Below are 16,766 nucleotides of genomic sequence, written 5' to 3' on the forward strand. Positions count from 1 at the left end.
TAGGCCTCTCTGGATGGCATCAGTCACTCCCCCAGATATGGTTCTCACTTTATTAGAAGGGATCACAACTATAATTCATTACTGCCTCCTGGATCCATCTACACAGTATCACCAGGTAAACTTATCTGGGTGTCTGAGACTTTCCTATGCAATTAATGTCAAATCAAGGACTGTGATTATGTTAGCAATTATGAAAATCTGGGTGATAGAAATAACAAATATATAAATATGGGTGTTTATTGACAATACAAACAGAAAAACACGTTTCTATGGATGATACTTTTAAGAGAATACTTTTATATTTGTTTGCTTCTTTTGGTTGTTTGTTTTTATTACTCTGAAATAACTAAAGCTTAATTCCTTAAGACTTTTAAAATTCCAGTTTTTAGAGCTGCCTTCTTTGTGTTCATCTTGTGATATGTCTAAACATTATCCTTCTGCTCCTTCTGTATATTCACAATTTTTCTTTTTAGTCAAGCAGTATTTTTAGATCTGATATTCTGAGCATAGTGTCTGTTAAGAATTTGGTCCAGGTTCAGTAAGAAGCTTTTACCCTGTTTTCTCAGTAATCTTGGTTTTGTGCTTTTTTTTCCATTCTTACACTCATTTGCTTTCCTTTCATTTAAAAATGACTGAAAAATGGGTTTTGTTTATGTAAATAAATAATTTTGCCTAGAGTATAAGCTAGACTTAAAATTCTGTAATAATTGTTTTGCAACGGTAAAGGCAGAGGATACAAATTTGATTGCTGTAGACATGGGGCCTCCCATGTTCAGAGTGCATTTGATATTGGACAACTCAATCAAAAGTTTCTCTATTATTTTAAAAGTCTCAAAGCTGTACATATTGTAAGAATTAATGAGAAACTTCTGAAAAATAGTTAAGGTTGAAATTCCCATGTCAGGTAAGTCTACATTTACTCTATTTTAAATACGCTGTTTATTAGTTATTGTATACTCCTCTTCTTTCCCACTAGCTTTTGGTTAATGTAGATCAGAAGCATTTGGTTGAAGCACGCAATGGGATCCTCTCTATCTTGCATATGATCATGTCTTCTGTGACTTTACTGTGGAGCATCCTGCACCTCGCAGATTCTTCAGAGAAAACTGCTGCTGCTGCATCCATTACCACTATTAACCTTGGGTCAACTAAGGTCAGAACATCAGGGATAATTATAAGTTACTCATTAATACATTTGTCAAAATAATTTCAATTCTCTTCCCTTATATCTAATTTGAATTTTTATGCCTTTGTCATCATCTACTCACTCACCACAAAACTCAGGCTTTTATAGATGAGTATTGAATATGCTTTTAAGCTAAAATGTATCAGTTCAATGCAATGAGACACCTCTTTGCTTTTTGCAGAGAAAAATGTTTTGAACATAATGCTGAGGAGCTTATCTAAAGGAGCATGTGTTCTGCTTTCATATTTCAGAATCTGAGGCAACAGATTCTGGAACTTTTGGGTCCAATTTCAATGAATCATGGTGTTCATTTCATGGCTGCTATTGCATTTGTATGGAATGAAAGGAGGCAAAACAAAAATACTTCAAGGACAAAGGTATGTTTATATTACAGCGGTCACTTCAAGTAGTGCTAATACTTTTAAGTGATTTAGTGTTAGGAAGAAGAAAATTTGGACATTCCAGTGAAAAAATACAATGAAGTATGGACAATATTTGCATTTCTAATTAGCAACTGTACTGTTAGGGAGGTACCACTTTACAATGGAATAGTCTTCCTGAATTCTTTAGGGGAAGAGTAGGTGATACCAGGTCTCTAGGTGACCTGTTAGTTGATAAAATTTCAATCCCATGAGGACAGCTGCCTTAGTTTTGGTGTAGCCATTGTCTGTGTTGATAATCTGTGACATACATCTGGTTCTTTTAGGTTATTCCTACAGCAGGTGAAGAACAACTTCTGCTGGTTGAGCTGGTTCGCTCTATCAGTGTTATGAGAACAGAGACTGTCATACAGACAGTGAAAGAAGTTCTGAAGCAGCCTCCAGCCATAGCAAAGGACAAGGTATGGAAACTGTACATATCCTATTGATTTATGTGATGTCCTCTTGAAGCAGCTTACAACACTGATGATATGTGTACTTCACTGACAAAGCTGAGCAGCACAATGTGAAAATTTTCCCTATGTCTAAGAGATAAATGAAGAGAAGTATAACTTTACAGAGGGATATCTGAATGGACACTTAATATTCTAAATAATTAAGCTCTATGTTTAGGCATTGCAGTGACATTACAGCATTGTTAATTTTACCCTGGTGAGGGGGAAAAAATGCCACTTCTTTTTGGCAACACAGGTTTCATATCTTTTTCTAGAAACATCTTTCACTGGAAGTCTGCATGTTGCAGTTTTTCTATGCTTATACTCAAAGGTAAGAAAAGAAGCTAAATTTTATTTCAGCCATTGGGAAGCAGATGATCAATTTGAATATTTTACATCTTTTTGTCATAGGATGATTAATAGTCTTGGTAATATAAATAGTGAAGAAAGAATGGGTTTGATCTGTAGGTTTGTTAAAAAAGATGGTTTATTTTGTGAGTTCCATAGTATTGCATCACCTTTCTTCCCCCACCTAAAAATCTTGCAGATAATCTGCCCAAAGAAAGCTGATCTTAATTGTGCTGTGACTCATTCCTGCCACTCCAACTTTGCAATGAAAAGCATTTCTTTTGAGAATGCTCTTCTACCTTCATCTGTTTCTTAATGACTTAATGTAGTAACCTAGTATTAAATGAATCTGTAAGGGTGATTCCAAAATCTGACAGGAGCGATATGATGTAAAATGAAATTGTGAGACTATCTGAGGGAGATGTTGTCCTCATCATTGAGATTGCTGCTCTCTCTCCCTTAGGATTCCAGTGACCAGCTTAGTAGACAGCTGGGCAGCACTGCTACTTCTGTTAAAAGATTCCATACAGGTTGGTCTTCCAGCCCCAGGACAGTTTCTCATACTTGGGTAAGTGGTCCTTATATTTGCAATTTTCAAATATGTTCAAATTTAGGTGTGTGAAATTATTCTGAAGTGTTAGTGTTTCTAAATCTGTCTCTTACTTTTGACTTACAGAGTTATTGCCTGAGTTCTGTGGGTCTTAATAAAATTAGTTTCTTCTCTGAGGAATGGCTGCATATATTAAATTTTATATTATAGTATGATATAAGCCATGACCTTACCTTAATGATTATTTCAGTGATTCAGGCTCTTTAAGCAACAGATCTAAGTTTCTAATTTTTCCTGAAAAATAACAACAATTACTACTTCTTAGGTATTTGAAACCCACTAGAGTGGGCTGAATTCTCACCATGGAAACAGTTTGTGGACTGTTAGAGATATAACTTTGAATATGACTTTCTGTATAAAGGTTTAAGGACTGTTTTCTTCAATATTTTGAGTTTATCTTCCCTAGTAAACTGTCTCTGAAGATACTTTTGTGTATAATCAAGTAAAACATGTTCTTGGTAAACTCTTATGATCAAAATTAATTTAAGGAACTTGAAAAGATGTTTCCTGGAATATTGATAAATAGCAATCCCTGCAGGTTTAGTGAATAAATATTGTGGAAATGCATATCTTCAGATTTGTCGTAACTCTGAAAACTGATTAATAATGTATTATGAGAAGAAAATCCATTATTCAAGTTATATATTTTTTTCAGTGTTCTTAATGAGTTCATAATGAAAAACCCAAGTCTGGAGAATAAGAAAGATCAAAGAGATCTACAGGTAAGAAATTTGTTAAATACGTCTTTTTAAAATATTGAACAATGAATCATAGAATGGCCTGGATTGGAAAGGGCCTTAAAGATCATTCAGTTCCCAGCACAGGAAGGATACTGACCTCTTGGAGCAAGTCCAGAGGTGGGCCACTAAGTTGATTAGAGCGATGGAGCACCTCTCTTAAGAGAAAAGGCTGAAAGAATTTGGTTTGTTCAGCCTGGAAGAGGGAAGGCTTCCAGTACCTGGAGGGAGCCACAAGAAAGATGGAGAGGTTCAGTTTACAAGAACAGTGACAGGACAACTGTTTACAACAAGTGACAGGACAAGGGGGAATGGCTTCAAAGCAAGAGTAGATTTAGATTAGCTATTAGGAAAAAAATCTGTACTGTGAAGGTGGTGAGGCACTGGAACTGGTTACCCAGAGAAGTTGCAGATGCCCCATCACTAGAATTGTTTAAGGCCACTTGGATGAGGTTCTGAACAACCTGGTTTAGTGTAAGGTGTCCATGTCCATGGCAGTGAGGTTGGAACTAGATGCTTGAATATAGTAGAAATATTTGATATCAGTTCTGTAGTACAAAATTACTCTTTAATATCTTCTGCTTATGTTTACAGTTTGTTGAAAAACCTCTCGTTTTCTGTAAAGTTATTAATCACTGATAATATAGAAATTATTTGAAAGCAATTCTATATGTGATTATATAGATTTTCTACATGTCAGGACAGTGAATACAGCCATTCTGCATAAAGTTCTTAAAATGCTTGGGTTTTTTTTTTTTCTACCAGGATGTAACACACAAGATAGTGGATGCCATTGGGGCAATTGCTGGTTCTTCCTTGGAACAGACCACTTGGCTAAGACGAAACTTAGAGGTTAAGCCTTCCCCCAAGATTATGGTTGATGGAAACAACTTAGAATCAGATGCTGAAGGTAGGGTCATTTTTATCTTTATTTAAAACAAAACATTAATTTTCATGCTAAAATTAATGAAAAGAACAGATTTGCTATATTTGAATGTATGTAAAATTATTCAGTATTGTTCTAGCACTAATGTGTCTGGCAAAGCTTGTGCATCTTCAAAATACTTATTTTTAAAATATGCTATAAGGTAAATTATGGCTTGAGAAAACTAACTTTGGATATTTTATTATTATTATCTTCATTTAGATATGCTATCTCCAGCAATGGAAACTTCAAATATAACTCCATCTGTTTATAGTGTCCATGCATTGACCTTACTTTCTGAGGTAAATGTTTCCTTGGAGATAATAAATAGTGTCTTATAATAAACTTCTATATTATGAAGAGCTTTGGACTAGAAGCTTGGAGGAGGAGATTTAATGGGAAGCACTGATGTGAATGGATTCTGGGTCTTGTCATGTAAAAACTTGTAAAAACATCTCACTAACCCAGTGAGATGGATGAGTTATAAAGAATGGCCTTTCAGATGTGTAGTGTAGCTAACTTTTTTGATTGTAACCTTTGTGTGTTTATCTTTGTGGTACATCTTATTTACTGCTGATAATTGCAGTCAGTCTTTGAATTTTTTCTTTGTTTGTAGTTTATTCTCTAGAGTGCTTTAACCAGGATTTTGTGCTTCTGTGCTTTTACCTTAATGTGTCATAAAAATTATGGAATCTTTATACTCTGGATTTGCATGGTACCTGAAATGTGATCACTTTTATCATAAACTTGAATGTTCAGTAAAGAACATTACACACAAAAAAAAAAATCTGAATGGTAGGTAAAAAGTAAGGATGCATTGTAACATATCTTCCTCTCATTTTATAGGTTTTGGCTCATCTCCTGGACATGGTTTTCTACAGTGATGAAAAAGAGAGAGTTATTCCTTTGCTTGTAAATATTATGCACTATGTTGTGCCCTACCTCCGTAATCACAGGTATCTTTAGATTATCAAATTGATGTAGATGTCTACAGCCAGTAGAAATTTGGATGGTGGCACTTGAGTTGAAACAGGCATGATTTGGGTTAGATGTCTATCAAATTTTCTATAGAGCAACAATTCAAAACTGGTTTTGGTTGACTTTTTCTTTGCTTAGTGCTCACAATGCATCCAGCTATCGAGCTTGTGTCCAGTTATTAAGCAGTCTTAGTGGATATCAGTATACAAGGAGAGCATGGAAGAAGGAAGCCTTTGACCTCTTTATGGATTCCAGTTTCTTCCAGATGGATGCTTCCTGTGTTAACCAGTAGGTATTCTTGTTTATATTGATGGCCCTTACAGATTTTATGTATTCCATTAACATATGGGCCCAAATTTCCAATAGATCTTTACTGAGAAAAGTACAGATTTTCTGTGGTTTAGGTTACCATGTGAAACTTATATAAGGTGTATTTCTATGTGTAAATTTGTTTTTAAAATAATTATCTTTAAAAAAATGTTCTGTGAGACAACATGTTAGCATGTTGTAGAAACATAGAATGATTTCCATTGCAGGAGACCTTCAAAATCGTTTAGTTCTAATACCCCTGCTATGGGCAGGGACACCTTCCACTAGAGCCCCATCCAACCTGGCCTTGAACACTTCCAGGGATGGGGCATCCAGAGCTTCACCAGGCAACCTGTGTCAGGGCATCACCACTCTCACAATTAATAATTTCTTCCTAGTATCTAAATCTTATTTCTTTAAAAGTGGGATTACTTCACTTTAAAAGTAATTCCCTCTTATCCTATTACTCCATGACCTTGTAAAAAGTCTCTCTTCAGCTTTCTGGAGGCCCTTTAGGTACTGCAAAGCTGCTAGAAGATCTCCCTGAAGCCTTCTCTTTACCAGTCTGAACCCCAGCTCTCAGCCTGTCTTCATAGGAGAGGTGCTTTAGCCCTCTGATCATCTTTGTGATCCTCCCATGGGCCTCTTCAAAGGAGTCCACATCCTTCTTATGCTGGGGGTCCCAGAGCTGGATGCAATACTCGAAGTGGGGTCTTACCAGAGCAGAGTGGAGAGGCAGAATCACCTTCCCTGATCTTTTGGCCATGCCCCTGGTGCAACCCTGGATGCAGTTGCCCTTCTGGGCGGTGAACACATTGGCAGATAAAATTCAGTTTTTCATTTTCATCCACCATCAGCCAAAAGTCCTTCTCCTCAAAGCTGCTCTCAGTATTCATTTTGTGTCCAGCCAGTATTTGTGCTTGTAATTGCTCTGACCATTCTGCAGGACCTTGCACTTGGGCTCATGCTTCATGATGTTCGCATAGGCCCACTTCTTCAAGCTGTCAAGGTCCCCCTGAATGGCATCCTTTATTTTCTTGGAGAAGGGGGTTCAAGAAACGCAGTTTCAGATCAAATAACACCAAGTAGATGGTATCTTATGAAGCAGAAAGCTTGGATTGGAAGCCTTAGCCTAAACTGAAAGAGCAAAAAAAAATTGCAAATGTTCCTGAAAATTCTTGCTTTTTTCTTGCTTCTCTGATTTGTGTATGATTTTCCTCTTTTAGTTGGAGAGCTATTATGGATAATTTGATGACACATGATAAAACCACATTCAGAGATTTGATGAGTAAGTATTGATATAGTAGTAACTTCTTTCCAGTATAAACATTAAATAAATGAAAAATAACTATCTTAAAGAAAACACTTGTTCAAAATTTCTTCCAATTTGATTTATTCAGCGTTTTTAATTTTTTCTTTGACTGTTTGTTTCTGGAGATCCATAAATAACCTGAAATGAGAGAATTTGATGCCATCCTGGCACACAGTCAATTTTGCCTATATGGCAAAGATGATTAAGCAGAATGGGTGGGGGTGGTTTTTAGTTGGTTTGGGTTTTAAGATCTGACACTAACTGCTTAAAAAAAATTTATTCTAAACTTCTGAATTTTCTGAGCATCAAATACATGCAAATTTTATTTTTTAAAAAATGACTAAACTCCTTCCCAAAAACCCCTAAACCCAGCCACTATTGTGCACACTTACAGATTTTCTTGCAACTTAACATCTGCTTTCAAACCCCATTATTGCAAAGAAAGAGTTATTTGTGCCTTGAAATGAAGCAGAAGGGAAATGCCTAAGCTCTTGGCTGCCTTTTGCCTGTTCTCTTTCAGCACGAGTGGCTGTGGCCCAGAGCAGCTCCCTCAATCTGTTTGCTAACAGAGATGCGGAGCTGGAGCAGCGTGCCATGCTCCTCAAGAGACTCGCCTTTGCCATTTTTAGCAGCGAGATAGACCAGTACCAGAAATACCTGCCAGACATACAAGGTCAGTAAATATGTATCGTTCAGTGGACTTCCTGTTAGCTGTGCAGTTCTGGTGTGACAGAGTAACAGCCAGTTACATTTTTAACCTGCAAGATTAGTCTGGGATACTGTTTCCATAGCTGAAACAATGGTTCTGCAGCTTTTGGTTAAAATGTTTTCATCTTAAATGACAAGAGGTATGCAGATTTTGTGGCTGCCAGTTCACTTTTATCCAGATAATCTCACTGCTGTGTCATCTTATCCCTTGATCAATATCCTTGGATACCTGCACAATATGTGTTGACATGAACATCTGAGGTACGAAAGCCTGTCAATTAGGGATAAATAGGAAAAGTGACCTTGACATTTTGATTTCTTGACTTCTTTTGCTGGGGTGTTTTTTCCTCAATTCAGTTTATCTGTCATATTTATCATTGAAGTTTATTTCTTACAGTGACTCTTTACCTTAAGTGACTGGAAATGGGAACTGCTTGGATCTTCTTTTTAAGATGATGCTAATAGCAGCAGCTTTTAGATGTATCATTTTTTTCATGGCACCAAAGGGACACTTTGGTATCTTCTTCTATATGGAAAATCAGTTGCCATCATATACCAAGTTGAAAATTAACTTTTTTGTTTCATTTATTCTGGAATCTAATTTTGTAAAATTATTTAGTTTGTTGGTTAGGGGTTTTTTTGGTTTTTTGGTTTTTTTTTTATTTTATTTCCAGTCAAGTCAGTAGCTGAGATTCCTGTGTTCATGGAATCAGGTGATTTTACTGGTCTGAACTACAACATACATGTGTGTTGGTTTGACTGAAAAATTTCTTTGTGTCTGCCTCTATATATTGAATGCCTAGAGGTAATCATAATTCAATAAACTATCATCCCTTTGTAATATCTCAAGTACTATGATGGTGCAGTGTTTTAATAACACTAATAGATCCAAGTTGCTCAGGCTGGTTTCATATTGTTTGGAATCTGTTAACTCCTCTTGTTGTAATGGGTGAAACTCTGCATAACATGAGCAAAGTTCCCAGATGGGCTATTACATTTATATAGAGAACTAACCCAAAATAGGCAACTGCACTCTTTGGAGGTTTCTCCAAAGAGGAACCTTTGTTTCTTCTTTGGTGGAGTGGTTATTTCTTTAGGTTGACAGAATAAAACCAGTAAAGTACTGGAACAGTAACATGGCAAATGCTTAAAGTTAACATTGAGAGAAAAGGCAGAAGGGAGAAAATTTTCATTGGAATTATTCTGAACTGAGGGATCCTTCTTGGCTTTTTGTTTCAGAAAGGCTGGTAGAAAGTCTTCGGTTGCCACAGGTGCCCACCCTTCATTCCCAAGTGTTCCTGTTTTTCAGAGTATTACTTTTAAGAATGTCTCCACAGCACCTTACCTCACTTTGGCCAACCATGATCACCGAACTGGTGAGTTGCAGGTGTCATTCATTATTTAGAAGATTGGTGCAAATATGAGACACAACCTCATTCCTCTTCAAGATTTTTAAGAAAATCTCCTCTAAAGATTGTACAAATAAATGTGCAATTGCCACAAATTGAAAGCTGACTTATTTTCATAGTCCTGATGTCTGTTTTTTGTGATGAAATTGAGTATCTGTTAGCTTACACTGTTTCAGCTGTCTCCTGAATTAAATTTGCATTTGCCCTCATTCTTCCCTACTGAATCCTACTTCACTTTCTGCTTATGTATATGTACCCTCTCCACCATTCCCACTCTTGCTCTTCTTTTTCCATTTGCAATTCTACTTTCCTGGTCATTCTTCTTCCAGCAGGGGATGAGAATCCATGTATAGGAGTCAGAATCTATGTTTTATTGGCAGTTGTTGGTCATTCAGGTCACATTGTGGCTAAATTTTGTGACTAGATTTATACACGGCTTGGCTGAGATTTCTTCTTTCTCATTTTACTCTTCAGAACAAAACAGTAAAAATATCTGTTTTCAGAGTTTCTACCTGCAGAATCTCCTGTGTTGGCTGCTTGACACAGTCTTTTGGGTTTGGCAGTGGGAATGGAGGAGAGTGGTTGGTGCATGCTGTGATCCATTCAGCCTGCTATTCAAGGAGTTCCCAAGGAACTGAATAACAGAGGGAGCAAACCAGAATCATTGCTGTGATTAATTATTTTTTCAATCTGCAGGTGCCTAATGCCTTGAATAACCACAGATCCAAGCAATAGAAGGAGGAAAACTATAGAAAATATTTTAAAGTGTGTTGTTTTAGCAATAGATGTATTTAATTTTAAGCCTGTCGACAGTATAAATACTAGAAAACCCATTCAACTCAGTGTGGTCTTCTGATTCCTGTGCTGTTCCCTGGCCTTTACACAAGTTACCACAGTCTTGGAACTACTTTCAGTTAGCAGGATTGTGGTGCTTCTGGGAATTCACACCTGAGCCTGACCTGCTCCATTAAACAATCCTTTATTCTCATTTTGTTTACGTCTTGCTCTCTTTCTAGGTAGTGGAGGGGATTAACCTCTGAGAGCTTTCCTGGCCATAAAAGAGACAGTTCCTTCTGATCTTTAGGTTATTCAGGTTATATATAAGGGATGAAAGAGCTTTAAGGTGCCGGTGTCCACTCATACAGGAAAGGAAATAAAGTTCCAAACTATTTGTCTAAGGCTTATAATTCAGGCGTTCCCAAGTCACAGTCCATTAAAAATGGTATTGAAATGTAGCATTTGATCTTCAGGTGCAAGTGTTTTTACTGATGGAACAGGAGCTCACTGCTGATGAAGACATTTCCAGGTAAATGTATGAACTTATTCCTTGTTTAATTTTATAAAAATCCCTTGGTATGCTGATGGGGAGTGGAGTAATTCTTTAAAATAATTTGTCTTAGAGCTGTTGAGCTCAATTGAGAAGGACAAGTAGAGGCTAGTTCAGTCTGACTGTGCTACCAGGGACAGACTGTTCAGGACAAAACAAAAGAAGTTCTGCTGTCAGATTGATCATAAATCACTAAGGAAAATTGTAAGATACAAGTGTTTGAGTTCTTACAATGTCTGACTGACTAAAATGCACTGCTGGTGCAATTAAATTATGTATGGCGTGACTTACACATTTTCTGTGTCATACACTTATTCTAAATAAGACTGATGCACTTTTTTATTGAATAAAAGCATAGTTCCTTCTTATATTAGGTAAGTGAGGCAGATAATTTTTTTTGGTTTATTATCCATTTTTTTCTCATCTATTTTCTATACAGTGTGATCCAATTTCAGTCAGTTCTAGCAGCAGAGGTAGATTTCTCAAATGAGCCAGAGTTATTTGCCCAAATTTTGCTCACTTTTTTCCTGAGTTTTTTGGTTTGTTTTGTTTTTTGGAGAGCTTTTCCCTCAAATAAAGTAATATCATCATGACTGACAATTTCAAACTTCCTCATAATTTGAATATCTGGGAATAAGATACAGTACATTCATTATACGTTGACATTTTATCACATATACATATGCATGCATACAAAACTGCACTCATGGCACAGACTTGTGTTGGGATTCAATTTATGAATTCAGGATAATGCTGGTAAATAAAGAGTTGTGTGTTTGTAAAGGCAAGTAAGAAAAAAAACGTTTTAAATGTGGCAGAAGGTTGTTATGACTCACTTCCCTGCTATAACATATTTTAGAACTTCTGGCCCATCTGTTGCTGGTTTGGAGACGACTTATACAGGTGGCAATGGATTTTCCACATCCTACAACAGCCAGAGGTGGCTGAACCTGTATTTGTCTGCTTGCAAATTTCTGGACTTGGCTCTAGCTTTACCATCTGAAAACCTGCCTCAATTTCAGATGTGAGTAGAAAACATTGTCATTTAAGTTTTTGGATGTTTTTCCATGCCTCTTGGTAAAATTCTAGTGTATAGAAGTGTTTGCTTTTCTGTTTCCCTTCTGTCTTTGGACTTCAGCCAGGGCTGCCCACAGTTCATTCCCTCACAATATCTGAGTGACCTTCAGGGCAAACAATGCTGCATATCAAATTAGTTCAAGCTGGTTTGATTTAGCCTGTGGCAAGAGATTTTCTACACTTGGGAGATCATTAGTAGTAAGGATTTATTCAAGTATTTTATTTTTAAAGTACTTAGTTGCAGTAATGCCTAAGAGCTCAAAATACACCCACCCATCTCAGTGAGTAATACATGAGATCAGAGGACTGCATGTCATCTCAGCATGACTTGCTTAAATTATTCTTGCACAGTCTGTCTGGAAGATGTGGCAACAAACCTTCATAGAGAGGGGATCCCATAGGTTTTTATTGGTCAGTAGTGGGCACATGTCCAAACTGCTTCCTCAGTGCCTCTACAATCCTGTTTCATAAAACAAAAAAACAAAAACAAACAAAAAAAAAGGCAAAACATTTGGCATTTGCTGGAGATTCTGGAAATGAGAGGCCACAAAGGACAGAAGAAAGTATCATGCCTTTTCCTTTACACTGCACACTGGTGACTTGTGAGGGCTGCTGCCCTGGCACAGTTGTAGACATTTGGTCACCCCCAATTATCCTGCAGTTTAAAAGACATTCGTGTGGGTTGGAGACTGGAAGGATTTGTGTACACTGTGTCAGATTGTGCCCTGTAGTATTTCTAAATCTAATGTTGACGTTTTTTTAATTTATTTTTTCTTCCGAGGGTTTACTTGGGTTTCTTTTCCCCTCTATCCTTCTCTGATACTTCACCAGACTTCCTCATCCACTCATTTTTGATTGCTCAGAAAAGCCTGTATGTTCAGTATGGGTAACATCTGCTTGTGTTATCTCATGGCAGGTATCGTTGGGCTTTTATTCCAGAAGCATCAGATGATTCAGGCTTGGAAGTACGAAGACAAGGAACACATCAGAGGGAATTCAAGCCCTATGTGGTGCGTCTGGCAAAGCTGCTGCGAAAAAAAGCAAAGGTATGTTGCTTTTTTCTTTTGCTTTTTACTGAAAGGTTTAATGTACAGTGACATACAGCAGTGTTTGGGTTTGAATATTTTAATTTTTTTAACACTGAAGAATGGAAAGGATTTTTTCTGTTGTAGGAGATTCCAGCTGGAGGAATCTCAAGTCAACATCAGGCAGAAAACACATCTAACTATAGAAAAAAACAAAAAAACCAAGGCCTAAACCAAACAAAAAAGGCCCAAAATAAATCAGACCACAGAAAAATTCATAACCTCCTATGGTCAAAATGATTATGATCACTGACTTTGGATTTCTAAATTAAAAGTATTATTTAAATAAAAAGTAAAATATGCTCCATTATCTGATATATTTTATCATAAAATCACTTTCAGATAGCCAGTCATATATGTAGATACTAGTCTGACTACCTAGTTTTTGAAGTAGAAAACCAGTTTTGTTAATAACAAAATCAAAAATTTAAAAAACTGTTGCATTCTTAAACGTGACAGAGCTCTAAGAGTTTTGAGACTGAGCAGAGCCTGGGACTGTAATGAACAGAAAATGGCAGAGATCAGGAGAAACAGTTCTGGGGAAATCTTGGCTGCACAGTTGTTAGAGGGGAACAGAATGAGGGTTGTCATTATATTGGTGCATGGGATGTATTAAAACCCCAGTTTGTGGGGTTGGAGGCCTCATCTGGCCAAGCCCTGTCCCAGGGAGATCCCTTCTGCTGCCACAAAGTAAGAACTGTCAGATGTTTGCTGCTCCTGCTGTGAGGAGAGCCCCCCTGGACAGGGAAATGTTGATCGGTGAGCCAGGGAAGCAGGGAAGAAGTGCAAAGCTATATGGCAGAAAATTTTGAAGTTTTATTCTCAGGTTTCTCTCTGTCAGGTCTGTAACAGTGGCAGCTTGCTGTAGCTACTGCATTTACAGTCTCTAATGTCTTCAGTGAGGAAAGGAACTGCTGCTGAGATACAAGTGGCTCCATTCAATTTAGGGATAACTTAGTTGCAGGCAGATCTCATCTATTGAAGCAAGGCTCACAATTATGGGGGATAAAACTAGTGTCTGAAGCATACCTGCATTTTACATTTTATCATTTTTGAACCATGAAGATGAGACTCAATTTCTCTTCTTGAATGTATAAAGGAGTAATGAGTTTTAACTGCCTGCTCTTCAGGCACAGCCTCTAACCCTGGTGTTCAATGTAGTATCTGTTAGAAAGTTTTCACACTCCAAGTAATCTCTGTGCATGAACTTATTTATCATGTGTGATTCATAAATATACATGCTGCTGGTAAGTACTGTATGCTGAGATAGATGCCTTAAGTCAGGACTCCCACAGTATGCTTCAAGAATGCAGAAAACTTCTTGGAATTTCTGGAACCTCTTAGTCATGGCAGCAGTTGCACACTGAACCATAGGTAGGTGTATGATGATGAGATAAACACGAGATAATGAATATTGCCTTCAGGACATTTCCTCTGTATGCAGAGGAGAATACTATTACATATAGCTGTGGGATTTTCTTAGAAAATAACTACAAAAAATGGAGTGGATCCTTATTTTTCTTCAGGGCATTCTGACTCATGTTTAGATTAATGTAGTATGGTGTTGCTCAAGCTGTGTTATCTGAGGGAAACATGCTTAAAAACGTCCTTTGGCAGTGCTGGAAATAAACAGAGGCACAAACTGGCAGTGCTGGTTTTCTCTAGTAGTGTCTTGGCCATTCTAGCTTGAGTCTGCCATTTCTGGACCACAGACTTGTTGGGGTGGGTGATTTTTCTAGCTGATGCACAGCACCCAACCAAGCAACTACACGGCCTTCACGGCAGAGTATTCTTTTCATATATGAAATGCAGTCTGAAAGTTCTCCTCTTTCCTTCCACAGGACAAACAGGAGGACTTTAAGACGGTGGTTTTGGAGGGAATGGAGATGGCCAAGCATCAGGTGAGGGTGGCCTTTGATGCTTGAGTTGTGAAACAAGCTTGCCATAATAATACCATCACCTCAAGGCCCTGGGCACTGTTTAGCATTCAGTAAAAACTAAGAGAGATCAGATTTTTATAGAACAAAGCTGAGAGAATTTTGAGGTACAATAACCCTTATTTTTATAGACAACTTTAATTTAAAAAAATGAAAAGTTTATAAGTTACGTTTCCTGTACAAAATAGATTACAAAAAGCTGATGTTAGTTCTAAGAAGAATTATGATTGCAAATCATTATACAATTAAATTGTAAAATAATTTTTGTCAAACTGCATGTGTGAAACACACAATCCCTCGTTGGTTTCCATCAAATTAACTGTCATTTTAAGCATCTGTGGAATTAGTGGTGTTTGCTTAGCCAATACTGCCATGAGGAAATGGCTTGGACAAGTTGTATTTCATTGCTCAGAGTTGGAATTTGCATATGCACCCCATTTGGTTGGCTGCTGTGTGACACTGACACTTGCTGTGTGCTGGGGGCACATCCTGTCACCATGGGCAATGCTAAGCATTGTACAGAAACAGTATGGAAGAAACTTCTCTGTGAATACAATGATACGTTTTATAAGGAGAAACTCTAAAAATTAATAGCTTTATTTAGAAAAGGAGGCATCAACAACTCTTTGTGTTGGAAATTTAGCCTTCCCTTTGCTGTGGTTTGGTGTGAGCCTTTCATTTCAGAAGACTTGTAAAGCTCAAATAGTGGTCTCCTGTGGCAGGGAGCCAAGCCACCAGATACATTCATACAAAATTTAAATCTAATTGGGGTTTGCAGGCTTCTCAATTGCAGGACAGTTGCTTCATTTAAAGGGCAAAACTTAGATTTTTTTTCAAGACATGATACTTAAACAAATACATTTTCTCAAAGGCTGTGCAATCAGTGATCCTTACCTTATGTTCTGCTCCCACTGCTGTCCTTTCCCCTTCATTCTTCTTTCATTACCAAGTGGACCCCCTGCCTCAGCCACAGGTGCTACCAGGGCAGTGGGACAGGGGTGGATCCACAGGTGGCTCTTCTTGGTGATGCCTTTTGTGCTTCTTCTCTCCTTCCTTGCAAAATAAAGTCCAGTACTGCTGGAATTCTACTTCATGATAGAAGCTCTCTGTACTGCTTTAACAGTACAAGTAAGGTGTTTCTAGCGGTGATAGTACCTTAGTGTCTAGATTTGAGTATGGTTTTTGACTCAGAGATAAAGGAAATAGGGAAGAGCTGTATAAGAACCTGGATACTAGAGCTCAGGTACTTCAGTATGCAGATATTTAAGGCAGCCCTAGCCAGGGTTACAGCAGTGTGCTGCTGCTGGTGGGCATCTGGTGTGTGACTGCTGCCTTCGCTTGTGGGGTTCCTGAAATTCTTTCCTTTGACATTCCCCCCATGAAACAGAAGTAACATAAAAACTGAGTTCTTCTGAGAATACACAATGAGTAACTGAGCCATTTTCCTTTGAGAAGAACTTAACTATTTCTCAGAATGTCCATGTGCGTTATTTGTGGTACTAAAAATAGCACTGCTTTTTGCCCTTCCCAAAAACTCTGAACTCAAGCTACAAAGTGAAAATGCTCTGTATCTATTGTAACCTCCTCTGGGGTTTATCATCACTGATGGCAGTATCAGCTGGGGAAGTGTGTGTCACCAGAAAGGAGCCTGCTTTGGAAAGCAGCTGAAGCAGCTCACCCCTTCCAGCTGTCACCAGTTTGGGCCATTTGTGTTGCCCACAGGATGCTGCCTGGGAGCAGCTCCACAGGGCTGCATGGTGGGGGCTGCCTTGCTTTGGGACAGCCCTAGGCTGAGGTGTTGGACTCAAATGCCCAGTGTGACTCTTCCATTAGCATCAGCTGACTGCTGCCTTTATGCTCTCAGTCACTGCCTCTGCAGGGCATGTTGAGGGGGAACAGAGGATCTGCTTTGGAAGCTCCACTTCAGCATTGGTGTGTTTCGTG

The 16,766-nt window shown here is 37.9% G+C and overlaps 1 protein-coding gene across 4 annotated transcripts in view; it reads left to right on the forward strand.

Annotated features, from left to right (window-relative positions):
• Positions 1 to 16,766, forward strand: part of DOP1A (DOP1 leucine zipper like protein A) — a 60,781-nt gene that overhangs the window by 41,893 nt on the left and 2,122 nt on the right. For 2 of the 4 annotated variants that reach the window (XM_030267514.4, XM_030267513.4), the window contains exons 21-38: positions 4 to 115; positions 977 to 1,153; positions 1,438 to 1,563; positions 1,893 to 2,027; positions 2,336 to 2,391; positions 2,872 to 2,976; positions 3,674 to 3,740; positions 4,521 to 4,665; positions 4,903 to 4,982; positions 5,527 to 5,636; positions 5,797 to 5,946; positions 7,194 to 7,255; positions 7,800 to 7,952; positions 9,227 to 9,363; positions 10,647 to 10,702; positions 11,583 to 11,747; positions 12,717 to 12,846; positions 14,727 to 14,786. In XM_030267514.4, the coding sequence (XP_030123374.2) occupies positions 4 to 115; positions 977 to 1,153; positions 1,438 to 1,563; positions 1,893 to 2,027; positions 2,336 to 2,391; positions 2,872 to 2,976; positions 3,674 to 3,740; positions 4,521 to 4,665; positions 4,903 to 4,982; positions 5,527 to 5,636; positions 5,797 to 5,946; positions 7,194 to 7,255; positions 7,800 to 7,952; positions 9,227 to 9,363; positions 10,647 to 10,702; positions 11,583 to 11,747; positions 12,717 to 12,846; positions 14,727 to 14,786 (2,026 nt within the window). The remainder of the gene's footprint in view (positions 1 to 3; positions 116 to 976; positions 1,154 to 1,437; positions 1,564 to 1,892; positions 2,028 to 2,335; positions 2,392 to 2,871; positions 2,977 to 3,673; positions 3,741 to 4,520; positions 4,666 to 4,902; positions 4,983 to 5,526; positions 5,637 to 5,796; positions 5,947 to 7,193; positions 7,256 to 7,799; positions 7,953 to 9,226; positions 9,364 to 10,646; positions 10,703 to 11,582; positions 11,748 to 12,716; positions 12,847 to 14,726; positions 14,787 to 16,766) is intronic. The other 2 variants (XM_030267519.4, XM_030267518.4) reach the window with 1 other exon arrangement.

This window comes from Taeniopygia guttata, chromosome 3, assembly GCF_048771995.1.
Source record: "Taeniopygia guttata chromosome 3, bTaeGut7.mat, whole genome shotgun sequence".
In the NCBI taxonomy this organism is placed as follows: domain Eukaryota; kingdom Metazoa; phylum Chordata; class Aves; order Passeriformes; family Estrildidae; genus Taeniopygia; species Taeniopygia guttata.